At 39.0% G+C, this 27,913-nt stretch overlaps 1 protein-coding gene across 6 annotated transcripts in view; it reads left to right on the top strand.

Moving 5' to 3' along the window:
* Positions 1-27,913, top strand: part of TTC29 (tetratricopeptide repeat domain 29) — a 245,195-nt gene that overhangs the window by 120,978 nt on the left and 96,304 nt on the right. For all 6 annotated transcript variants that reach the window (XM_081544279.1, XM_081544278.1, XM_081544277.1 and 3 more), the window contains exons 9-10: positions 198-289; positions 23,109-23,232. In XM_081544279.1, coding sequence (XP_081400405.1) covers positions 198-289; positions 23,109-23,232 — 216 coding nt within the window. The remainder of the gene's footprint in view (positions 1-197; positions 290-23,108; positions 23,233-27,913) is intronic.

Below are 27,913 nucleotides of genomic sequence, written 5' to 3'. Positions count from 1 at the left end.
GTCAAGGCTCAAAGAGATCACCATGAAACGAGTAATACAATAGATAAAAATAAACCGAAACAACATGAATTTTTAATAAAAAAATTTTATGGTGACATGAAGAACAAATATTAATTTGGATCTTTTCTGTTTTGAAATGAAACATCAGTGAATCTGGTCATGTTATATGTTTAATACGTATTGCTCTTTCCCCATAGGTCCTCAACACTTACGGCAAAATCTCTACAGACCTGGATGATGATCTCAGCCTGGGGAGAGCCTATGAAGCAACGGCCAAGGTCCTGCAGAGGTAAGTTTGCACATCCTTGTCTTGCTGTCACTGTGAATTCACTCAACTGTGAAAGACTTAAATTGTTTGAGGTCTGTCGCTTTCCATTACTGCTTGCTTAAATTTAAAGCAGTGCCCTTCTTAAGTGACCCTTTCATCATAAGTTATTTTAAACCAAGGTGGTATTTTTAAACTTGTACCTAAACTCTTCTTTGTCTGTTCCTCCTCCATATTATTTTACTTTTTGATTTTCTGGAAGTTTGGTGATGACCTTGAATGAGAGGGGAAAATCAGGTCACCTCTCACGGGTTAAAAAAGCAGAGAGCACATAGACAGTACGCTCCAGTGACTGTGGCTCACTGTAACCTTTCCAGATCTCTTCTTTGAGGAAAGTTTCCATTTTATGCTTCTTCCATTAAGACATCCATCTCTCCTTTGAGCGCATCTGGATAAACGATCAGATTGCAAAAACAATATTCCCAATGTTTCATTTAAAACAGAAAAATTGAACAAAAATATACATGAACAGCCTGTGATACAAATTTTTCCATGGAAAATATATGATATGGCATTCACTCATCATATTGTGATCATTGTGTAGTCCATTTAACCACTGCGTTATATTTCAGCCAAGATAGAGTAAGAATAAGAAAAGTTATCAAAGTTATGGCCTTTGTTTTTGGTATGTTACCTTATATCCAAGATATAGCTTTTAAATAATTTTGTAGTAGTAGTATTAACTATGTAGCACTAATACATAGCATTAACTATGTAGTCGTAATAGTAGTAGTAAATATCATTGTTATTGTTGTTTAGTCCAGTTGTGTCCTACCCTCTTGCAACCCCATGGACTTTAGCCTCCTCTGTCCATGGGATATCCCAGACAAGAATGCTTGACAGGGTTGCCATTTCCTTCTCCAGGGGATCTTCCCAACCCAGGGATCAAACCTGCCTTTCCTACGTCGGCAGGCAGATTCTTTACTGCTAAGCCACCAGGGAAGCCTAGTAGTAAATACAGATTGTGTCAAATTCTGATTTGTTCCTGTCTGTATTTCAGTTGTAAATACATACAACTGGTCGTGTTTTAAAAGGCAAAATTATTATTCCAAAGGCAATTAGAATGCCTAATGCATTGAAAGTGGATCTTCATTATGTAATTACCATTGCCAATATAATAATCATTAAATATTAAATAAATAATTAATTAAATATCAAAACACCAACACCAATGAAGTGTAAGGTGCTGAACAAAATAAATTAAATGCACTGCAGTCTTCACTGTATGAATGGCTGGGACGGACATGTTTATAAGGAGGGTATGGACATGTACTCCAGGAAAGCAGTGCCAGCCGTGAGTAAAGCAAGGAACCTGTGAGTGTTGTGGTCCCCTCAAATGAAGGTTGATAACCTCCTGTAGATGATCAACCTAGCTACCCCTGAAACTTTTATTTCCCAAATAATCGCTGGAAACAAGCAGATGTTCGAACACACAAAAAAGAGATAGGTAAGGATTCAATTTAATGTCTGTTTGGCACACACTAACTCTGTACCCTTTTGCCCAGCTCATTTTGATTATTTAACTGCTTGAGTCTGCTGTGAACCCTATTTAGAATCAGTAGGAAACAATTGGATGATTTGTCTTGCCTTGTAGCAGCAGACCTAGCCTAAGCCTAAACAGTTAAATAAATGCATCCCTTAACATGCTTATAAAATAATTTCTACAAAATGACATTGTGTTCTAATATAACCAAAGAGATGAAACTTCAGGAAAAAATCTTTTCTTTTATAACCTATTATATTGAGCACTAACTATGTCACAAAACAAGTATTGGTCTTCACCGTTGGTTACTGATAGTCTTTATAGTTATTTTTGAAACTTCTGGAAACCTGTGGTCATCTTAAAATACTTTTCACCTGTTAAACTGGGGTCTCATCTGGAACATTTTATTTTCCACTCCATGATTTGAATTTTTCATCTATATTGTATACCTTTTCATGAAGGTGAAAGAGGAGAGAGAAAAAGCTGGCTTAAAATTCAACATTCAAAAAACTAAGATCATGGCATCTGACCCCATCACTTTATGGCAAATAGATGGGGAAAAAATGGAAACGGTGACAGACTTCATTTTCTTTGGCTCCAAAACCAATGCAAAATTAAAAGACACTTGCTTGTTGGAAGTAAAACTATGACAAAGCTAGACAGTGTATTAAAAAGCAGAGACATCACTTTGTTGACAAAGGTCCATATAGTCAAAGCTGTAGTTTTTCCAGTAGTCACATACAGATGTAAGAGTTGGACCATAAAGAAAGCTGAGCACTGAAGAACTGATGATTTCAAACTGTGGTGCTGAAGAAGACGCTTGAGAGTCCCTTGGACTGCAGAGATCAAACCAGTTAGTCTTAAAGAAAATCAACCCTGAAAATTCATTGGAAGGACTGATGCTGAATTCCAATACTTGGTCAACCTGATGGGAAGAGCTGACTTACTGGAAAAACCCTGGTGCTGGGAAAGATCGAGGGCAGGAGGAGAAGGGGGTGACAGAGTATGAGATAGTTGCATGGCATCATGGACTCAATGGACATGAGCTTGAGCAAAATCGGTGAGATAGTGAAGGACAGGGAAGCCTAGCTTGCTGCAGTTTATGGGGTCCCAAAGAATTAGACACAACTTAGAGAGTAAACAGCAACAATACCATAAAACCTGAGGGGAGAGTTGAACGATTATTTTTAGAACAACAACAACAGTCAAATGACCTATATATATACAACTAGATATATATTTACAACATTGTGGTAGTATCTGATATATAGCAAAGTTATTCAGATATACATATAGAGAGATATATAGATATGCTTTTTCATATTCTTTTCCATTATGGTTTGTTACAGGATATTGAATATAGTTCCCTGTGATATATAGTAGGACTTTGTTGTTTATTTTATATATAGTAGTTTGTATCTGCTAATCTGAAACTCCTATTTTATCCTTTCACCCTCTTCCCCTTTGGTAACCATAAGTTTGTTTTCTAGGTCTGTGAGTCTGTTTCTGTTTTGTAAATAAGTTCATTTGTATCATATTTTAAATTCCACATATAAGTGATATCATGTGATATTTGTCTTTCTCTGACTAACTTTACCTCATACGATAATCTCTAGGTCCATTCATGTTGCTGCAAATGGTTTTATTTCATTCTTTTTTATAATTGAGTAATATTCTGTTGCATATATATACCACATCTTTATCCATTCATCTGCTGATGGACCCTCAGGTTGCTTCGATGGCTGTTGTAAATAGTGCTTCTATGAACTTCATGGTGCATGAATCTTTTAGAATGAGAATTTTTGTCTTTTCTGGATAGAAGCCCAGGAGTGGGATTGCTGGCTCATATGGTAGTTCTATTTTTAGTTTTTTAAGCAACCTCCATACTGCTTTCCATAGTGGCTGCACTAATTTACATTCCCACCAACACTGTAGGAGAGTTCCCTTTTCTCCACACTCTCTCTGCCATTTATTATTTGTAGACTTTTTAATGTTGGCCATTCTAATCAGTGTGAGGTGATTGTAGTTTTGTTTTGCATTTCTCTAATAATCAGTGAAGTTAATCATTTTTTCATGTCTCTATTGGCCATCTGTACGTCTTCTTTGGAGAAATGTCTGTTTAGGTCTTCTGTCCATTTTTGATTGAGTTGTTCATTTTTTAGTTATTGAGTTGTATGAACTATTTGTATATTTTGGAAATTAAGCCCTGTTGCTTGCCTGATTTGCAAATATTTTCTCACAGTCCACAGGTTATCTTATCATTTTGTTTATGGTTTCCTTTGCTGTGCAAAAAAGTAAGTTTAATTCTGTCCCATTTGTTTAATAGCTTTGCTTTTATTTACTTTGACTTGGGAGACTGATCTACAAAAACATTGCTATAATTTATGTCAGAGAATGCTTTGCCCATGTTGTCTTCTAGGAGTTTTACGGTGTCATGTCTTATATTTAAATCGTTAAGCCATTTTGAGTTTGTTTCTGTGAGTAATGCAAGGGATTGTTCTAACATCTTTGATTTAAAAGTGGCTGTCCAACTTTCTCAACACAACTTGCTGAAGAGACTTTTTTCCACTGTACTTTCTTTGTCAAAGATTAATTGACAGTAGGTGTGTTGGTTTATCTCTGGGCTCTCTACTCTGTTCCATTAATACATTTGTCTGCTCTTGTGCAAATAGCACATTCTTTCACTTACTTTAGGTTTGTCTTAAATCTTGGAGGGTTGTGGCTCCTGCTTTATTCTTTTTGCTCAGGATTGCTATGGCAATTCTGGGTCTTTTGTGGCTCCATATAAGTTCTAAGGTTATATGTTTTAATTCTGTGAAAAATGTCATGGGTGATTTGATAGGGATCTCATTAAATCTGTAGATTGCTTTGGGAAGTATGGCCATTTTAACAATATTAATTCCTCCAATCCAAGAGCATGGGTTATCTTTCCATCTCCTTGTATTATCTTCAATTAATCAGTGTTTTATAATTCTCACCATATAGATCTTTCACCTTTGTAGGGTTTATTCCTAAGTATTTTATTTTTTTGATATATTTAAAAGGGATTTGTAACATGTTGTTCTTACTGTTTTTATGTGTTGTTGGATTCAGTTTGCTAATATTTTGTTAAGTATTTTTGCATCTACATTTATAAAAAAAATTGGCCTTTAATTTTCTTTTTTGGTAGTATCTTTGTCTGGTTTTGGTATCAGGGTAATGACTTCACAGTGATATTGAGGGGTATCTCCTTCTTTCAGTCTCTTGGAAGAGTTTGAGAAGGATTGGTATGAGTTCTTTGTATGTTCAGTAGAATTCTACATTGAAGCCATCTGAGACTGACTTTGCAGGGAGTTTTGTTTTTGATTTTACATATTCTATTTCACTTCCAGTGATCAGTAGGTTCAAATTACTATTTCTTCTTGATTCAGTTTTGATGTGCTGTATGTTTCTAGAAGCTAGTTCATTTTTCTAGACTGTCAAATTCATTGGCATATATCAATCGTTATTCACAGTATTCTTATTTTTCTGAATATCTGTGATATCAGTTGTTATTTATCCTCTTTCATTTCTTATTTTGTTTATTTGGGTCCTCTCTGCCGAACCAGAGTATTCCTCCTCAGGGACTGTCCACCGGGAAGTGAGTTCTGTGGTTTCACCTGTTGTTCATTGTGTGGGCTTACAAAGTACACTGTTTTGGGAACTGCCCTCGACAGTACCTCAACCATGGGAGTGCAGGCAGTGTGCCCTAGTATCCCTGAGGCACTGCATTCACAAAGCCACCAATGCAGATGTATAGGCACAGATCCACTGAAGTCAGGTGCCAGGACCGGAGTAATGCCAATACCACACTGTTTCAATTACTGTAGCTTTGTAGTATTGTCTGAAGTCTGGGAGGGTTGTGCCTCCTGCCTGGACCTGCCATGGGAGCTATGGAAGCAGCCCAGACCCTGGCCCCATCCCAGTGTGTGTGTATCCTCAGAGTCCACAGCTACTAACCCCAGACCCACCCCAGCCAATGGGAGCATCCTTAATCCACTGGGATATTCCACAGTAGTTTATGAAGCCAGCAGCAGCAGCAATGGCAAAAATCCACAGATCACACAACCATGGGGAGAGGACTCAGACTTCAGCCCTGCTGCCTAAGTGGTGTGGCCCCTGGGGACTGGCTCTGATTTCATCCCTGCTCCCATGTGTGGGCAACCTTCTGGCACCTGTATGTCCCCAAACTTGTAGAAGCAGAGCCGCACCAGCTGTGAGCACTCCAAGTGTGAGCCTGCTGTGGCGGGGCCCCTGCCCCTCCCTTTGTGTGCCTGTTAATATTATGCTTCACTCCTAGGCTCCTTCTGAATATACCCCCTACTTGCAGTCTGTCCCACACTCTAGCCCCTTCAGGCTGTCTCTGCACAGCCAACCCCAGTCCTCCCCCCAGGTCTGTCCCCTGAAGCCTGAGTTTCAGCACTCAGCTCCTGTGCACACCAGCAAATATGCATCTAGGGCTGGGGAGTGCAGGTCTCTCTCTCTCTCTGTTCTACCTGCTGCAAGCTGGTTGCTGCACTCTTGTCTAAGCCTCCGAGGCTCTCTTTCTGTCCAGCTGATCTCCTTACCAGTGAAGAGGCTTCTCGGAGTCAGGGAACTCTTCCTCTTTCACAGCTCCCTCCTGGGGACACAGGTCCTGTAACAGTTCCTTTTCCCTCCTTTTTTTCATCCTACCTGGTTATGTGGTCATCATTCTTACAATTTTGGCTGTCGGAGATCTTCTTCCAGCATTCAGTAGGCATTCTGTCAGAACTGTTTCACATGTAGATGTATTTTTGATGTATTTGTGGAAGAAGGTGAGCTCTACATCCTTCTATTCCACGATCTTGATTGGGGACCCTCGGATCCAGCTATATTTGATTTATCATGAAGTATGACGTGTTATGGGGAGGAATAGAGGCAACCAAATAACCACAGTCTAATAACTGTTAGACTGTTTCAACAGTCTAACAACCTGCCTTGGGGCAAACATATAATGGACAAGAAAATGTATCCTCATCTCACTTTTATACTAAATGAAGTTAATTCCACTTGTAAGAATTCCTGTCTACTAAAATACCAATGAAGTCATCAGTGAGTTGTATGGCAGACATGGTTCTTAATTGTATAAATGTGGCACAATGGTAAAGAATCCACCTGCCAATGCAGGAGACACAGTTTCGATCCCTGGGTCAGGAAGATCCCTTGGAGGAGGAAATGGCAAACCACTGTATTCTTACCTGGAAAATTCCATGAACAGAGGAGCCTGGTGGGCTACAGTCCATGGTGTCACAAAGGGTTGAACGCGACTGAGCACATGCATAGCCGGGTAATGCACAAAAGAGTATAGAAAAGGCTTCCTCCAAGGTCTTGAGGAAACAGTGTCCCAAGGCCACTGCAAGCTTTCCAATCCAAATCTGCCATTTTGCAGCTTTTTTGCTGGTTTTGGAGGACCAATTAGGGGAGTGTAAACCATGACATATTCTTTTACTATTTGTGCAAAGTAACTCTAGAAACATTTAAAAAATAAAAATTCTATACATGTAGGAAAACAGCACCCTAGATACCTGATTGTTGTTGTTTAGTTGCTAAGTCATGTCCAGCTCTTTTGTGACTCTATGGACTGTAGCCTGCCAGGCTCCTCTGTCCATGGGATTTTCCAGTCAACAGTGTGGAGATTCCTTAAAAAACTGGGAATAGAACTGCCATATGACCCAGCAATCCCACTGCTGGGCATACACACCGAGGAAACCAGAATTGAAAGAGACACGTGTACCCCAATGTTCATCGCAGCACTGTTTACAATAGCCAGGACATGGAAGCAACCTAGATGTCCATCAGCAGACGAATGGATAAGGAAGCTGTGGTACATATACACAATGGAATATTACTCAACCATTAAAAAGAATACATTTGAATCAGTTCTATTGAGATGGATGAAACTAGAGCCCATTATACAGAGTGAAGTAAGCCAGAAAGAAAAACACCAATACAGTATACTAATGCATATATATGGAATTTGAAAGATGGTAACAATAACCCTATATGCGAGACAGAATAAGAGACCCAGATGCATAGAACAGTCTTATGGACTCTGAGGGAGAAGGTGAGGGTGGGACGTTCTGAGAGAATAGCATTGAAACATGTATATTATCATATGTGAAACAGAACACCATTCCAGGTTCGATGCATGAGACAAATGCTCAGGGCTGGGGCAATGGGATGACCCAGAGGGATGGGATGGGGAGGGAGGTGGGAGGGGGGTTCAGGATGGGGAACACATGTAAACCCATGGCTGATTCATGTCAATGTATGGCAAAAACCACTACAATATTGTAAAGTAATTAGCCCCAACTAAAATAAATAAATTTATTAAAAAATAAATTAAAAAAAAAAAAAAAGAATACTGGAGTAGCTTGCCATTTCCTTCTCCTGGGGATCTTCCCAACCCAAGGATCAAACTCATGAGATATCTGGTACACATTATTAAAGTGAGTCCACTCATCACCAGAAATACTTTGATATACATTCTGTGTTCATTTTTAGAAAATTTCACTTGAAGAGCTTAGTGTTCTCTGGCATGTACCTGCATACACACATACATACATACACACACACACACCCTTTCATAGTCCTAAACTGTCCTCAGATTAGCAGTAACATGCAAGAAATGGAGCACAACCAAAATAGAGGAAATTATGGTGGTGGCAACTGGAAAATAAATCAAGCTGCGCATGAAGCTTAGCGTCACCTCTAAATCTCTCTCTCCTACCATGTGCAATTGCACAAGTTTCACTAATGGGAGTCCTATCTCTATAAACATATTTCATCTCTTTAAAGGAAATGGAAGAGGATAGCCATGTCTAGGATAAGTGTGTGTTTAAGGCCATCAGCTGAGCGTGCATGAAAGGTGAATAAGCTGCAAGGCTGGAAGGTTCTAAAATGGTTATAAGAATTTATACTAAGCTTTCAATTGAAAAACATGCCACATTCCCTCAAGACTAGGGACTTTGTAATACAGTTGCCTGTTTGGTAACGGTAGACTCAGCCCTGGTGTTAGGGTTATTGATGAAGGTTTTAATAGTGAGCAGGGCTTGTTGTTTTTGCTGTTGGTCTGAATAATATTAATTGCACAGGGGTTTAAGTAGCATAACAGAAAATAAGCATTTACAATGTCTTTTCTCTCCTACTTGGAATCTGGTGAAAAAAAAGTCAGTGTTCTAAAATGAGAACAATTGCCTATGACACAGCTATAAAAGCCAGAATTATAGTCCATAAAACAAAGACAGACTGAGTTGAGAAATTACCAAGTAAATATTACTATTACATAGATAAACAATTTGAGTAAATACAGAGGGAAATATCCTTATTTTCCTTATGGCATTTTCCCCCTTCGTTTACTGAAACGCTTCAACTCTTCAAATAATCAGAATGATTTTTTTAAAAAATCTAGGGAAAAAAATCACAAAAATGAGAGTTGTCGAAGACATACTGGTCACCACTAGCCCATCTGTGGGTTTATTCCTTACCAATTGTAAATTTTTTTGCAAACTCGAGTTAAATTATTTCCTCGAAAACTTTCCACAGTGGAGATCTTTAAATCAATCAGTACAAAGTTTCAAGTGTGAAAATTGCCTTTCTGTTATAGCTGAAAATTAATTTCTTCTTGCTTGAGAGAAATGACATGCCCTAGTAATTTTCATATATTCTTTAAAATGGAACATCCAGGCTTTGATGTGAAATTTCCTAAAAATGACCCTGCAACATACATCAAAACATTTCTATTAATTCATGAAATTAAGAATAGCTTTTTACATTTTCTCCTGTCACTGATTCCATTTGCCTTATTACTTTCATCTGTGGCCCACAAACTTGGTGGCACAATCAACAAACCCCTCAGTGGCTGTTTCATCCCTGCTCTATTTGATTTCTTCTCTCTGAGTAAATGATTAAGTTTTCATGCATTGGTTCAACCAAAATCTATGTTCACTCAACCACATCCTTTATTGATTACTTCTACTGCAAACAGTAGGCCAAGTGTGATATACATAATTGGACAGTTGTCAGGGGATGTGGGTGTTAACAGTCCTGTTTTCCCAGTTGGAAACTGGAATCACCTTGATACACAAATATTCTGCACTGTTTCATTCTCATTCTTTGGACCGAGGAGTCCTGTTCCTCAGAATATATGTTTTTAACTCTCTAAGGTCTGGTTGAATGAATTTAATGATTATACCATATAATACGCTGTTCCAGTTGCACCTGTGCACTGCATATAGAAAACTGGAATTAATATTTGTCTAACATTTTAACCTTGTCCTTTAACTTATACAAATAATCTGTAGCTTCCCCTTAAGAAAATATTTGATTCTTCCCCTTGCAAAGAAAGACTGGTTTCTAAATCTCTTGCTAACTTTTAAATGTGCAGATCCTTTAAGCAGCATATAATGCTTATATTTCAGATGTTATATTAACAACTTTGCTGGCTTTAGCACTGCACATTCATTGAGTGGGGCATACAATTTATAATAGGAAGCCTTTTTCTCTAGCATTATTTGTTAGAGCAAGTTCCAGATAATTTTGGATGTTTTGGAGATCTGTAGCTCCATTGGGAGAAAAACAGCTTGACTCACCTAATGGTAGTTTTATTTATACTGTTTTCTGTTTCTTGTTCACTGAACTTGTATTTTTGTTTGTGTATATTACAATTTAACAACCCTCAGCCAGCCAAACCTAATCCAAACCTAATCCTAATCAAAAATAGATCAGCTTTCAGAAACACAAACATAAAAAGCTTCGGTGAATCCATTTTTACTAAATAAAAATAATAATTTCCCCTATGGTTTTGATAAAAAGTTACACAAAGTCTTCACTATCTCATTTCATCCTTTTTTTCTTGAATATTACAGTTCAAGAAAGATCTTTGAGAGTTAAATTAATACGATCAATTTAGTCCTAGAAATGTGCAAATTTGCCTAAAATTCTAAGTAAAATAATTATTTTATTTACTAATTTCCCTATACTGTCAAGCTTTCTCAATACTATTTTAGTTGTTCCACAAAATAAATATTATAAAGTAATGAGTGCACCTCTCATGATATCTGCATTTGAAATATTCCTGAAACACTTCATGACTCTTTTTTGGAGAACTGAACTATTCCTACATGTGGAAGAAGATTATTCATAATTTTGTTATTAAAAGGTGAGAACAGAATCATAAAATGCAATATTCACAACTTTAGTAATATAAAATTCCATTCCATTTCTGAAACATAGAACATTCTTTTACCAATAAGAAAGGAAAAAAGAATGCATTGGCAGTACCTGATACTCAGGTAAACAGTGTTAGTTCTTTTACTCTGTCCCCTGGAAAATAGATACCAAGACTTTATGTGCCTGTCTTCCAGAGTGTGTGTTCAAATTATGGTGTTTAATTCTTGCATAATGGAAGATTTTCAGAAAACAGTGCTTAGCTAAATTGATTTTCTTCTCAGCTATTGACAAATAATACCACATAGCAGAGCTATGGGTCTGATACTTTTTATTTCACTGAGAGGTAATAATAATGCTGTGTGTGTCTGTTAGTTGCTTAGTCATGAGCTCTTTGTGACCCCATAGACTGTAGCCCACCAGGCTCCTCTGTCCATGGGGTTCTCCAGGCAAGAATACTGGAGTGGGTTGCCATTTCCTTCTCCAGGGGATCTTCCTGACCCCGGGATCAAACCTGGGTCTCCTACATTGCAGGCAGATTCTTTACCATCTGAGCTATCATTTATTGAATTGTTACTGTGTGCCAAGCTATACATATATGTAATTTTTCATCTCACAGTACATATGACCATTTCAAAAATGAGGACACAGAAGCTAAGAAATAGTGCAGATGTCATCAAAGTTATTTATCTAAGAGGCCAAGCTGGGATTCAAGCTTAGATTTTTCTACCATCTACCATAGCACATATCATGATCTTAAAGCAATTTAATTTAGTTTTACAAGTATACCACAGCTTATCTATAAAAATGGGTGTTGTTCCCAACAAATCTTGGGAGGTTATATAAGTTTATACCTCTAACCCTGCCACTATCTTTTGTTTTTTAATTAGTTTATTTATCTATTTTTTACCTTTACAATATTGTATTTGTTTTGCCATGCATTGACATGAATCCACCATGGGTATACATGTGTTCCCCTTCCAGAACTCCCCTCCCACCTCCCTCCCCATCCCATCCCTCCAGGTCATCCCGGTGCACCAGCCCCAAGCGCCCTATATCATGCATCGAACCTGGACTGGCAATTCGTTTCACATATGATAATTTACATTCTTCAATGCCATTCTCCCATATCATCCCGCCCTCACCCTCTCCCATAGAGTCCATAATACTGTTCTATTTATCTGTGTCTCTTTTGATGTCTCGCATACAGGGTTATCTTTACCGATTAACTAAATACCATATATATGTGTTAGTATACTGTATTGGTGTTTTTCTTTCTAGCTTACTTCACTCTGTATAATAGGCTCCAGTTTCATCCACCTCATTAGAACTGATTCAAATGTATTCTTTTTAATGGCTGAGTAATATTCCATTGTGTATATGTACCACAGCTTCCTTATCCATTCGTCTGCTGATGGGCATCTAGGCTGCTTCCATGTCCTGGCTATTATAAACAGTGCTGCGATGAACATTGGGGTACACGCGTCTCTTTCAATTCTGGTTTCCTCGGTGTGTATGCCCAGCAGTGGGATTGCTGGGTCATATGGCAGTTCTATTTCCAGTTTTTTGAGGAATCTCCACACTGTTCTCCATAGTGGCTGTACTAGTTTGCATTCCCACCAACAGTGTAAGAGGGTTCCCTTTTCTCCACACCCTTTCCAGCATTTATTGCTTGTAGACTTTTGGATAGCAGCCATTCTGACTGGCTGTGAAATGGTACCTCATTGTGGTTTTGATTTACATTTCTCTGATAATGAGTGATGTTCAGCATCTTTTCATGTGTTTGTTAGCCATCTGTATGTCTTCCTTGGAGAAGTGTCTGTTTAGTTCTTTGGCCCACTTTTTGATTGGGTCATTTTAAAAGTTAAGCTCTTTTGAAGTTCTTTCTGAGCTTGTGGCTTGTCCTTTTGAATAGCTCCTGTAGCTATACATCATAGAGGGAGATGTGGGCTTGATCTTTCAAAACAGCCAAACTTATCTAGAGACACATTTAGGAAACATAGAAAATAATTTCTGATGGTAACCCCATTTTTAGAGCAAAACACATTAGATGACTTGTGAACTCTTTGTATCACTCCAGTATGAAGCAGTTTCCTGAAGATTAATCCCCAAAATGCCATCGGTGTCAACATTAGATGATATCACTTGGAGAGAACTGTCTTCCTTAGCATACCAAGTATGTCTGGACAATTGGAAATACAGGATGAAATCAGGGCTAGACATATAGATGTGCCAGGCATGTGCATATGGCAATTAGGACATACCTAATAGGTAGTGGTACATGAAATTAAGAAATTGCCCGTAAGTTCAGTTCAATTCAGTCACTCAGTCGAGTCCAACTCTTTGCGACCACATGGACTGCAGAATGTCAGGCTCTTCTGTCCATCACCAACTCTAGGAACTTGCTCAAACTCATGTCCAGTGAGTTGGTGATGCCATCCAACCATTTCATCCTCTGTCGTCCCCTTTTCTTCCTACCTTCAATCATTCCAAGCATCAGGGTATTTTCCAATGAGTCAGTTCTTTGCATCAGGTGGCCAAAGTGTTGGAGCTTAACCTTCAGCATGAGGCCTTCCAGTGAATGTTCGGGACTGATCTCCTTTAGGATTGACTGGCAATTTCTTTGCAGTCCAAGGGACTCTCAAGAGTCTTCTCCAGCATCACCGTACAAAGGTGTCAATTCAGTGTGTACTACGTAAGTGTTTCCCTTCTCAAAGTTTCAACCATTTTTTTTATTCAAAAATATACGAAGATCTAATATATACTAAGCACTCTGCTAGAACTTATTTGTCTTTCTAAGCATTTTGCCACTTATATAGATGACATTGGGGCTTCCCAGGTGGTGCAGTAGTAAAGAATATGCCAGCCAATGCAGGAGACCCAAGAGACGCGAATTGGATCCCTGGGTCGGGATGACACCTGGGAAATTCCATGGACAGCAGAGCCTGATGGGCTACAGTTCTTGGCATCGCAACGAGTCAGACACAGCTGAATGACTGAGAACGCACTTGCATAGGTGACTTTCAGTTTCGGTCAGTCACTCAGCTGTGCCCGACTCTTTGACCCCATGGACTGAACCACGCCAGGCTTCCCTGTTCATCACCAACTCCTGGAGCCTGCTCAAACTCATGTCCTTTGCATCAGTGATGCCATCCCACTATCTTATCCTCTGTCATCTCCTTCTCCTCCTGCCTTCTATCTTTCCCAGCATCAGGGTCTTTTCCAATGAGTCAGTTCTTCGCATCAGGTGGCCAAAGTATTGAGGTTTCAGCTTCAGCATCAGTCTTTCCAAAGAATATTTAGGACTTACTTTCTTTCGGATTGACTGGTTTGATCTCCTTGCAGTCCAAGGGACTCTCAAGGATCTTCAACACCACAGTTCAAAAGCATTAGTTCTTCAGCACTCAGCTTTCTTTATAGTTCAACTCTCATAACCACACATGACTACTGGAAAAACCATAGCTTTGACTAGATGGACCTTTGTTGGTAAAGTAACGTCTCTGCTTTTTAATATGCTGTCTAGGTTGGTCATAACTTTTCTTCCAAGGAGCAAGCATCTTTTAAATTCAAGGCTACAGTCACCATCTGCTGTGATTTTGGAGCCCAAGAAAATTAAGTCTGTCACTGTTTCCACTGTTTCCCCATCTACTTCCCATGAAGTGATGGGACCAGATGCCATGATCTTAGTTTTCTGAATGTTGAGCTTTAAGCCAACTTTTTCACTCTCCTCTTTCACTTCCATCAAGAGATTTCAGTTCTTCTTCACTTTATGCCATAAGAGTGGTGTCATCTGCATATCTGAGGTTATTGATATTTCTCCTGGCAATCTTGATTTCAACTTGTGCTTCATCCAGTCCAGCATTTCACATGATGTACTCTACATGTAAGTTAAATAAGCAGAGTGACAATATACAGCCTTGACATACTCCTTTCCCTATTTGGAACCAGTCTGTTGTTCCATGTCTGGTTCTAACTGTTGCTCCTTGACCTGCATACAGATTTCTCAGGAGGCAGGTAAGGTGTTCTGGTATTCCCATCTCTTTCCACAGTTTGTTGTGATCCACGCAGTCAAAGCTTTGGTGTAGTCAGTAGAGCAAAAGTAGATGTTTTCTGGAACTCTCTTGCTTTTTAAATGATCCAATGGATGTTGGCAAGTTGATCTCTTATTCCTCTGCCTTTTCTAAATCCGGCTTGAACACCTGGAAGTTCACGGTTCACGTATTGCTGAAGCCTGGCCTGCAGAATTTTCAGCATTACTTTGCTAGCGTGTGAGACGAAGGCAATTGTGTGGTAGTTTGAACAGTCTTTGGCATTGCCTTTGTTTGGGATTGGAATGAAAACTGGCCTTTTCCAGTCCTGTGGCCACTGCTGAGTTTTCCAAATTTGCTGCATGTTGAGTGCAGCACTTTCACAGCATCAGCTTTTAGGATTTGAAATAATTCAACTGGAATTCCATCACCTTCACTAGCTTTGTTCGTAGTGATGCTTCCCAAGGCCCACTTGACTTCACACTCCAGGATGTCTGGCTCCAGGTGAGTGACCACACCATCGTGGTTATCTGGGTCATGAAGATATTTTTTGTATAGCTCTTCTGTGTATTCTTGCCACCTCTTCTTAGTATCTTCTGTTTCTGTTAGGTCCATACTGTTTCTGTTCTTTATTGTACCCATCTTTGCATGAAATGTTCCCTTGTTATCTCTAATTTTCTTGAAGAGATCTCTAGTGTTCCCCATTCTATTGTTTTCCTCTATTTCTTTGAATTGATGACTGAGGGAGAGAAATCTCTCCTTGCTATTCTTTGGAACTCTGCATTCAAATGGGCATATTTTTCCTTTTCTCCTTTGCCTTTCTCTTCTCTTCTTTTCTCAGCTATTTGTAAGGCCTCCTCAGACAACCATTTTGCCTTTTTGCATTTATTTTTCTCGGGGATGGTCTTGATCACTGCTTCCAGTACAATGTCTCCAACCTCCGCCAATAATTCTTCATTCTTCATGCACTCTGTCTATCAGATCTAATCCCTTGAATCTGTTTCTCACTTCCACTGTATAATCGTGAAGGAATTTATTTAGGTCATATCTGAATGGTCTAGTGGTTTTCCCTACTTTCTTCAATTTAAGTCTGAATTTGGCAATAAGGAGTTCATGATCTGAGCCACAGTCAGCTCCTGGTCTTGTTTTTGCTGAATATATAGAGCGTCTCCGTCTTTGGCTGCAAAGAATATAATCAATCTGACTTTGGTGTTGACCATATGGTGATGTCCATGTGTAGAGTCTTCTCTTGTATTGTTGGTGTTTGCTATATCCAGTGCGTTTTCTTGGCAAAACTCTATTAGGTGACTTTAGTGATACAGATTTACTGCTGTGGGACACTTACAAAAACAAACTACCATTAACCCATTATAAACTTTTTAAAGGTTTATTTTTTTATAACAGCTTTATTGAGATATAATTCCTATACCATACAATTCACCCCTCTTTTTTGACATTAAAGACTAGTTTTATTAAATGTTTAGTATAGATCAAAGACTGTGGATTAATGATATGCAGTTTTTCCTCAGAGCTGGTGTGTTTATTTCCATACGGATCACAGAAAAATAGCATTTAGATAAAATAGCTCATTTTAGTCAATGTTTCAAGGCAGGTTGACATTTTTTCCAAGGTGAATATGAGTTCTAATCAATTGAAGAAAGTAGGGAAAACCACTAGTCCATTCAAGTATGACCTAGATCAAATCCCTTATGAGTATACAGTAGAAGTGACAAATAGATTTAAGGGATGAGATCTGATAGACAGAGTGCCTGATGAACTATGGACAGAGGTGCATGGCATTGTACAGGAGACAGGGATCAAGACCATCCCGATGGAAAAGAAATGCAGAAAAGCAAAATGGCTGTCTGAGGAGGCCTTACAGATAGCTGGGAAGAGAAGAGAAGCGAAAAGCAAAGGAGAAAAGGGAAGATATTCCCATCTGAATGCAGAGTTCCAAAGAATAGCAAGGAGAGATAAGAAAGCCTTCCTCAGTGATCAATGCAAAGAAATAGAGGAAAACAACAGATTGGGAAAGACTAGAGATCTCTTCAAGAAAATTAGAGATATCAAAGGAACATTTTATGCAAAGATGGGCTCGATAAAGGACAGAAATGGTATGGACCTAACAGAAGCAGAAGATATTAAGAAGAGGTGGCAAGAATACACAGAAGAACTGTACAAAAAAGATCTTCACGACCCAGATAATCACGATGGTGTGATCACTTACCTAGAGCCAGACATCCTGGAATGTGAAGTCAAGTGTGCCTTAGAAAGCATCACTACGAACAAAGCTAGTGGAGGTGATGGAATTCCAGTTGAGCTCTTTCAAATCCTGAAAGATGATGCTGTGAAAGTGCTGCACTCGATATGCCAGCAAATTTGGAAAACTCAACAGTGGCCACAGGACTGGAAAAGGTCAGTTTTCGTTCCAATCCCAAAGAAAGGCAATGCCAAAGAATGCTCAAACTACTGCACAGTTGGACTCATCTCACATGCTAGTAAGGTAATGCTCAAAATTCTCCAAGCCAGGCTTCAGCAATATATGAACCGTGAACTTCCAGATGTTCAAGCTGGTTTTAGAAAAGGCAGAGGAACAAAAGATCAAATTGCCAACATCCGCTGGATCATCGAAAAAGCAAGAGAGTTCCAGAAAAACATCTATTTCTGCCTTATTGGCTATGCCAAAGCCTTTGACTGTGTGGATCACAGTACACTGTGGAAAATTCTTCAAGAGATGGGAATACCAGACCATCTGACCTGTCTCTTGAGAAACCTGTATGCAGGTCAGGAAGCAACAGTTAGAACTGGACATGGAACAACAGACTGGTTCCAAATAGGAAAAGGAGTCCGTCAAGGCTGTATATTGTCACCCTGCTTATTTAACTTATATGCAGAGTACATCATGAGAAATGCTGGGCTGGAAGAAACACAAGCTGGAATCAAGATTGCCGGGAGAAATATCTATAACCTCAGATATGCACATGACACCACCCTTACGGCAGAAAGTGAAGAACTAAAGAGCCTCTTGATGAAAGTGAAAGAGGAGAGTGAAAAAATTGGCTTAAAGCTCAACATTCAGAAAACTAAGATCATGGCATCTGGTCCCATCACTTCATGGGAAATAGATGGGGAAACAGTGGAAACAGTGTCAGACTTTATTTTTGGGGGCTCCAAAATCACTGCTGATGGTAATTGCAGCCATGAAATTAAAAGACGCTTACTCCTTGGAAGGAAGGTTATGGCCAATCTAGATAGCATATTTAAAAGCAGAGACATTGCTTTGCTAACAAAAGTCCGTCTAGTTAAGGCTATGGTTTTTCCAGTGGTCATGTATGGATGTGAGAGTTGTACGGTGAAGAAAGCTGGGCGCCGCAGAATTGATGCTTTTGAACTGTGGTGTTGGAGAAGACTCTTGAGAGTCCCTTGGACTGCAAGGAGATCCAGTCAGTCCATCCTAAAGGAGATCAATCCTGGGTGTTCATTGGAAGGACTGATGTTAAAGCTGAAACTCCAATACTTTGGCCACCTCATGTGAAGAGTTGACTCATTGGGAAAGACCCTAATGCTGGGTAGGATTGGAGGCAGGAGGAGAACGGGACGACAGAGGATGAGATGGTTGGATGGCATCACTGACTCGATGGACATGGGTTTGGGTAGACTCCGGGAGTTGGTGATGGACAGAGAGGCCTGGCATGCTGCTATTCATGGGGTCACAAAGAGTCGGACATGACTGAGCGACTGAACTGAACTGAACTGAATCTTAGATAATTCCTCCTTGGTTTAAACATAATTTTCAAACTCATTTTAATTGATTTTGTGAAGCAGCCAAACAAATTTTAATTTTCCTAATGGTGATGCTAACACACACACGCCATTATATAATAATGGGATCATTTTATGAAAATTCTAAATGTATAAAAATGTTTTTGCATTAACTTATTTATTCCATATATGACCATTTCTGGTGTGACAGATCTCAAGTCTTTACCACTAATAATCAAATATTATCTTTTATATTACTTTGTCAAGAAGTGCTTTTCCAACTATTTATTACATACAGTAATAGCTCATCAATTACTGATTATAGACATTCATGGAAGAAATGATTCTGCAGTGAGTGCTATTTGTTCAGAGATTTGGGTTAATGTTAGATTTCACTCTTTTTAGCTGCAACCAGGAAAATGAAGATCATTTTGCAAATGAATGTGTAAAGTGTGAACTGTTAATATTTTGATGCCCAACATACAGACGGAACAGTGTTGGATATTTGATTGCTTTATGGCTATGCACACATGACATAAACAGAAACATGCAAAATTGGGTTGAGTCAATTATTTTCAGATTTCACTGAATTTAACATTCTTCCTATTGGACTACACATTGTACATATCCAATAAATAAAAATATTCCAACTAAACTGTGACATAATGCTTCTTTTTGCTTAGAATTTGTATTTTATACTTAACAAGAGCTGTTTTAGACTCATTTACAATATGTATTTTTACAATGATTCTTGAGAATTCATGTAAAAAGAAACTATAAACAAAGTAAATTCATTATATTCCTTGAACATCTTTGCATTCAAAGTCCAATTCTTCTGAATCACCATTAAACTCAAATTGTCACTATTTTTTTTCTCATCCATATCTTTTTATGTCATCAAGAACATTGGTGCTATGTAGCCTTTCTTCAAATAGGGCTCCAGTGGCCCCTGCCTTCATTATTTCTTCCAAGTCATGGGCTACCAATCTGCCAGTCTTGAAGCTGTTACTTTCTAATCTTACAGGATTTCAGAAAACAACCAGTCCTCATATTTCTTTCTGAAATTATCATTAAATAGTTGTCAACAGAAGGATCAAGGCATTACGATCATGGGTTGTGTCCAAAGACATGGACAAATTCAGCAACAACTGTGACTTGACCACTCCTGTCTATGAAAAACTATAAGATGCCACCTGTTCTCAGGGAGGGATCTCAACTTCAGGAATGTTAAAATATGGGAAAATGTGTGTTTTAGAATCAGTGAAATCTGGCTTTAATATTGCTGAATTTTTCTATAGATGCAGTAATTAAAAAATTTGTTAGTAAAACTTCTCCATATGCCATATATGACACCACCCTATCTGGAGCTCCTCTGAGTAAATCTTTGCCATAGAAACATAAAGAAATGCCCTTCTTGGGCTTTCCTGGTGGCTCAGATGGTAAAGAGTCTGCCTGCAATACAGGAGACTTGGGTTTGATACTTGGATTGGGAAGACCCCTGGAGAAGGAAATGGCGACCCACTCCAGTATTCTTGCCTAGAGAATTCCATGGATAGAGGAGCCTGGTGGGCTACATTCATTGGGGTTGCAAAGAGTCAGACATGACTGAGCGACTAACACATTTTCATGCAAGATTGTAAAACAAGCTCTGAGTTTCAGAATTTCATCTTGTTATTTATTAAGGGTCAGAGAACAGATGCTCACTGGGAACGCTGACCTGTGAAAGCAAAGAAAGGTGGTTCTAGGAATTCAGAGACATTCAGGAGTAGGGGTTCTCCTTTGTTATTCTCCTTTGAAGAATACAATGACGGTGTTTTCTGTTACTTTAAAAACCTCTAAATTTTGGATTTTGTCACTTCAATAAAAAATTTCCACATTTCTGAGATGATTTAACAATGGAATTGTGTATTATCATCTTAGATTCATCATTCTTTTTTAGGGCTCAACCAAAATAAATGTGGGATATTTAAAAGATATTGAATTTCTTCAGGATGCTTAATTTGGAGTCATTATTTTGAAATCAGTTCTGGCCTTGTCTGTAATGTTATGCCTGTAATTATTTATGGCTCTGAATCAGCAGTCTTTCAGTCAGCAGTTTTTGAATCAGCAGTTAAATGTCCCTTGAGTTGTTGAGTAGCTTTAGCTACATCTATTAAAAAAATACTCAGAGCATATGATTCCTTGGATGGAGCTGTTTACAAAAATTACTGTCTTTTTCTTTGGTTGCTCAAGGATTTTTCACCTTTGTTCTTGATCTCATAGGCTCCAAGTGTTCTTCGCATAGGACATCACTACAACTAGCTCCTCAAAGAAAAGACCTGTCTCTTTAGACTGGCTTTCAAATAATTGGCTCTTTTAGAGAGATTTTTAGACCCTTTCCACTTGTTTAGTCACTTAGTTGTGTCCGACTTTGGCGATCCCATGGATTGTAGCCTGCCAGGCTTTTCTGTCCATGGGATTTCCCAGGCAAGAATAGTTGGAGTGGGTTGCCATTTCCTTCTCCAGGGGATCTTCCCAACACAGGGATTGAACCCACTTGGCAGGCAAATTCTTTACCACCAAACCACCAGGGAAGCCCCCTTCCACTTGTTATTATACTTTACTGTTTAGCTCTTACTCATATGAAACTAAGATTTGTATATCTCTGGGGTAGCACGCAGATAGTGAGGAACTAATGAGTATTTGGGACTCATTTATATTAATAAAATGAGAGCAGAATTAAAATAATAGAAGTTTCTTAATATAATTCATTGAAATCTTTAAAATGATGTACCTCTCTTCTATTTTTTTTGGTCAGGCTCCCCACATGTTATTTATCTGTTTGTTTAATATTCTAAATACAAGTACTGTATTATTTTTCCTTCCAGTGTTATTGAGATGTAATTGACATGCAACACTAAATAAGTTTACAGTAGAATGATGTACAGTATGATGATTTGACCCCTCTTCTTTATGAAAGAAGAAAATAGCCAAACTTGTTTTAGTCACTTTGGGTCATTTGAGCTGCTCTAACAGTCTCCAAAATCTCAGTGACTTATGAAAATTAGGTCTTATTTCTTGTTTATATAAATTCTTGCCATTTGCCAGAAGCTTATGTCAGGAGCCAGGCTGCTTCCATCTCCAGGATTTATCTTTCCTTTCTTGAATCCTGGTTAGGAGATTTAACAATCCTCTATTTTCATTATGTATTTTCTAATACCTCCAACAAATATTTTATGAATCACATTTGCCTCCCTCTCAAAGAATTGGTTTCATTTGCAAAGGAATGTATAAATTTTCAACCTTTTAAGACGTTTTATTTTTTTTTAATATAACAGCTTTACTGAGATGTAATTCATATAGCATACATTTTCCCTTTTAAAGTTTAGGAATCAGTAGTTCTTAGTATGTTCACAGAGTTGTGCAACCATCACCACTATTTAATTTCAGATCATTTTCTGCACTTCAAAAAGAAACCCACACCTGTTAGCAGCCACACCCAGTTCCCTACCCAAACCCCCCCCGGCCCCGCCCCCATCGCCCCAGCCTCTCAACTTTAACTTGCTTTAAACTATTAACTTGCTTTCTATCATTGTTGTGTTAGCTGCTCAGTTGTGTCCGACTCTTTGGGACCCCATGGATTGTAGCTTGCCAGGTTCTTCTGTCCATGGAACTCTCCAGGCAAGAATGCTAGAGTGGGTAGCCACTATAGATTTGTCATTTCTGGACATTTCATTTAGATGGAATCATATCATATGTGGATTTTTTTGTGTGTAACTGGCTTCTTTCATTTAGTATATTTTCAAAGTTTATCCATGTTGTAGCATGTATCACTACTTCATTCTTTTTTATGGCTGAATAACATTCCATGGTATGAATATAGCACATTTTGCTTATCCCTTCAATTGATAGACATTTGGATTGTTTCCACTTCTTAGCTATTTTCATGATTATTGATATGAACATTTATGTACAAGTTTTTGGTGGACATGTGTTTTCATTTCTCTTGGGTATATACATAGGAGTGTAATTCTTGGGTCATATGGTAACTATTACACTTTTTGAAGAATTGACAAGTTGTTTTTCCAAGCAATGGCACCATTTTACAATCCTACCAATAATCCATAAGAGTTTAAAGGCTCAGGTTCTAACTCACTGTACAATCCATCAAAGATGAGTCACATGGTTTTAAAATTTACACCCTACATTTCATTATCCTGATAACTTTCTTAACACTTTCTTAAGCAAAGACACAAAGAAATCTTCTCTTAATGTGATGTTAAATGAGATGAGACTTTAATGGTTTCTTATATTTTTTTTCTAGCCAAGGACAGATGGCAGAAGCAGTCAAATACTTGAAAAAAGTTGTAAAAATTGCAAGAAACAATTTTCAAAACCTGGATTTTGTGAGAGCAAGTACAATGCTTGGGGACATCTACAATGAAAAAGTGAGCATACTGTGTTTCTCGCTTATAAGGGAAAATTTTGTAGAATTTTAAACTTCTGTTTTTATTTGATCCTCATCTTCCCACAGTATGTTGTCCAGAATGGCCCCAGGAAAGCAGGCCTTGGTCAATGCAGAAGGCAGTGACTGGGAAGGGACATGCCTCTTACTTCTTCCTCTTCCAGGTTGTCATTGTTGCTCAGTTGCTCAGCCGTGTTCGACTCTTTGTGACCCCACGGACCGCAGCGCACCCCGTGTCCCTCTCCTTCACTATCTCTTGGAGTTTGCTCAAACTCACGTCTGTTGAGTCGGTGATGCTGTCTAACCATCTCACCTTTGCTGCCTCCTTCTCCTTTTGCTTTCAATCTTTCCCAGCATCAAGGTCTTTTCCAATAAGTTGGCTCTTCACATCAGGTGGCCAAAGTAATGGAGCTTCAGCTTCAGCATCAGTCCTTCCAGTCGATATTCAGAGTTGATTTCCTTTAGGATCTCCTTGCAGTCCAAGGGCCTCTCAAGAGTCTTCTCCAGCACCACAATTCGAAAGCATCAATTCTTTGGCACTCAGCCTTCTTTATGGTCTAACTCTCTCCAGTACATGACTACTGAAAAAACCATAGCTTTGACTATATAGACCTTTGTAATAAGCAAAATGATGTCTCTGCTTTTTAATACACTATCTAGGTTTGTCATAGCTTTCCTTCCAAGGAGAAGATGTCTTTTAATTTCGTGACTGCAGTTGCCGTCTGCAGTGATTTTGGAGCCCAAGGAAATAAAATCTGTTACTGTTTCCACCTTTTCCCATTCTATTTGCCATAAAGTGTTGGGACCAGATGCCATGATCTTTGTTTCTTGAATGTTGAGTTTTAAGCCAGTTTTTTTACTCTCCTTTTTCACCCTCTTCAAGAGGCTCTTTATTTCCTCTTCACTTTCTGCCATTAGAGTGGTATCATCTGCATATCTGAGATTGTTGGTATTTCTGCCAGCAATCTTGGGTTGCTGGATGAAACCCAGATCAGGTTGGGTTTCATCTAGCCCAGCATTTCACATGATGCCCTCTGCGTAGAAGTTAAATAAGCAGGGTGACAATATACATCCTTGTCATACTCCTTTCCTATTTTGAACCAGTCAGTGGTCCCATGTCCAGTTCTAACTGTTGGCTTCACATAGCATCACACAATTACCTTCTTTCCAAGCTCGGAGAGCTTGAGTAACCTGCCCCAGCTCGCCAAGCTTCTAGGTGTCCGTGGTATTCAGACTCATCCACTGAACCACTGTATTTGCCATATCAGTGATTTTAATCATTTCAGAATTATTGAGACTTTTTATTCGGAAAGTAAGAGTCTGAAATTAATTTGAATGAATAAAATTACCATATTTAGTTTCTACAATGGGAAACATGCTTTCACACAGGGCATCTCATTTCTTTTTACATCCTTCTCTCTTGCTCGCCCTGGCTCATGGGCCTTCTCCCTGTCCTCTCATTCAGTAATCATGTTTTGTGCCTTTTTGTCTTAACTGTCACCCTTTCTCCTCTCCTCCTCCCTCACTCACCTTGCTTGCCTCTCACTTGCCCTGCCTTCCTGGAACCACTCCGTCCCCTGTGGTTGTCCTCTCCCTCTCCCCACTTTGTTGTCCCTCTTTGTACCCTCCCCCCCATCTTTCTTTCTCTGTTGGGTGCCTGCGAGCCCCATCTCTGTGTTCTGCTCTCTGCCTCTGGTGACCCTGTATCATTGACTTTATGTTTCCTTTTGAGTACTTTTTCAGGATATAGTGATGAAAACAAGAGTCAAAGCTTATGCCCTTGTGCAGCTCACCATCTAATGGGCAAGCTTATCCTATGGTGGCAGAATTGACATTCCTAATAAATATATGTAGTCTTTTGGGGGGGTGGAGAAGAGTGTGGACAGTTTCTTGAAAGTCTTTATTGAATTTGTTATCATAATGCTTTGCTTTAAGTTTTAAGACCAAGAGGCATGTGGGATCTTAGTTCCCTGACCAGGGATCGAACCCACACCCCCTGCATTGGAAGGCAAAGTTTTAACCACTGGACCACCATAGAAGTCCCAAAACATGTGTAGTCTTACCTTTTAAAAGGATTGTCCTTCAAAAGAGAGGTGCAAAAAGCACAAATTGTTTTACCCTCCTACCAAACAATACCCAGAATACAGTTGTTGTTTTTTTTTAACTATAATGTGGACATCAAGTATCAGCCTGTATTTTCCCAATTACAGAAAGCATAAGGAAGGTAAAAGCCATAAACATATCTGAGGGGTAATATTTTTGTAAGGGCTTCCCATGTGGCACTAGTGATAAAGAACCCCCCTGCCAGTGCAGGAGACGTAAGAGATGCGGGTTCAATCCCTGGCTTGGGAAAATCCCCTGGAGGAGGGCATAGCAACCCACTCCAGTATTCTGTCCTGGAGAATCCCATGGACAGAGGAGCCTGGCGGGCTACAGTCCATAAGGTTGCACAGAGTTGGACATGACTGAAGCGACTTAGCATGCATGCCATATTTTTATGCTCATATTTTCTTAATTTTTTACCAAGAGTATCTTATCCACATGTACTTTATTCTCTGATTAGTAATTTTTGAAGAAGAATTTAATATCTAAAGCTAGAAACGAGTAATATCCAAAGGCTGTGTCAAGTACCAAAAGTTGATATTTTTTACCAGTGTATCCCTATTCTGTTATAAAATTTGGAGGATTCTAGGTATCGTGCTCTCTTCAAATATGCATACCTTCAATGATACGAGTAGATTCATATGCCTTTGTGATTGCTTTTATCTTAATGTAGTAAATAGTCACAGATAGGGTAATATTAAGAACATAATACTGTAATGTTTTTATGACATCACAGACTTCAAGACAAAGCTTTGCAACTAAAATTATTAATGTTATGCTCAGTTTTTGTGCAGTTTTGTGATTCTCTGCTGGTATTTTCTCAAGTCGGAAAATCTACTGATGACTTCTCAGGCTGAGTCTGAGATGTTGAAGTATGATTTGAAAATGTATACCTATGTGGATTAGAACTAAGTGATAGTTATTTTCTCTTCTTGTCTTTTTGAGGCATCCTAAATTTCCTCCTAGTCCTACAAAACCATTTCCTAGAAAAAGCGTCAATCATTATTAGCATTATTTCATTAAAAGCATTATTGCATATATCTGCTATTCAGTTGCTTATAAATGCTTCCTAATTGTATTAAATGCCTTTGTTCCAGTTAACCTACCCAAAAAATTTCCCAAGCTATTTGGAACACACACTATCTGTTAATGTTAAGCTTTTCCTTGAATAAGACTACAGCAGGACAGAGGAACTATACCAAGTTTTGCCCACCTGACTTTTAATCTGCCCTCAGTTATGTCTTAACTGTGACCTTGGGCAAGTTAATTCTTTCATCCTCAGTTTCCTCATCTTTCATATATCCATAACAAGATACCTTGACGACTGGTTATCTGAGGATGAGAAATTTAAAAATATGTACATGGTTCCTAGCCTATATTGGATACACAATAGCATTTAACTTAGTTTCTCAAACTCATGTCTCTCTCCTTCATGTAGGCTCATTCTCACTGCCTATTCGACATCTTCCCTTAGATCTCTTCAAATATAACCTATTAAAAACTGAACTCAACTCATCCATCTTTCTCCCTAAATTCTATTTCTCTCCCTACTTAATGTTTAAGCAGGATAGAATACTATTCAGGCATTTTGTAGGCAACCTTCTCTTCTTAATCTATGAGCTCTTATCTGACCTCAGATAGGCCCATGGCTTTAAATACCATCCAAATTTATATTTCCAACTCTGATCTTGCCTTGGGACTCAGGACGTGGGAAGCCAGCTGTCCCCCTAGCATCTCTCCCTGGATGTCTCCTAATAGACATCTCAGATTTCATGTGTTTCCTCCCTCCCTTGACCTACTTCTCCCAAGGCTTCCACATCTCAATAAATGACAACCATTATCCATCAGCTCCATTGCTCAAGCCATTCATCTGGATATTCTTGATTCTTCTTTCCCATCCTGCCTTATATCTAATCCAGAAGCAAACCCTGACCTTCCTGCCACCAAAACATACCTCAAATCCACCCTACTCTCTCTAGGTGACCCACATCTGGTTAGGACACTGTGTTTTCTCATGTGTACTATTGAAGTAAGCTCTGAACCTATTTCCCCATTTCTCCTCCATCTAATCCAGTCTGCACACAGAAGCCCAAGTAATTGTTTCAAAATGTGAATAAAATTGCTTCCCAGGTGCACTGGTAAAGAACCTGCCTGCCAATGCAGGAGATGTAAAAGATGTGTGTTCAATCCTTGGATCCGGAAGATTCCCTGGAGGAGGACATGGCAACCCACTCCAGTATTCTTGCCTGGAGAATCCCATGGACAGAGGAGCCTGATGGGCTACAGTCCATGAAGTCGCAAAGGGTTGGACACAACTGAAGAGACTTAGCACGCACTCATGTAAATAAAATCATGGAGTATACTACCCAGGACTCGATGGACATGGGTTTGGGTAGACTCCGGGAGTTGGTGATGGACAGAGAGGCCTGGCGTGCTGCAGTTCATGAGGTTGCAAAGAGTCAGACACAACTGAGCAATTGAACTGAACTGATACTACCCAAAGCAATCTATAGATTCAGTGCAATCCCTATCAAGCTACCAGCGGTATTTTTCACAGAACT

This window comes from Giraffa tippelskirchi, chromosome 11, assembly GCF_054371585.1.
Source record: "Giraffa tippelskirchi isolate mGirTip1 chromosome 11, T2T-mGirTip1v1.2.pri, whole genome shotgun sequence".
In the NCBI taxonomy this organism is placed as follows: Eukaryota; Metazoa; Chordata; class Mammalia; order Artiodactyla; family Giraffidae; genus Giraffa; species Giraffa tippelskirchi.
Note: the sequence above shows the minus strand (reverse complement) of the source record. Positions and strands in the feature narration are given on the sequence as shown.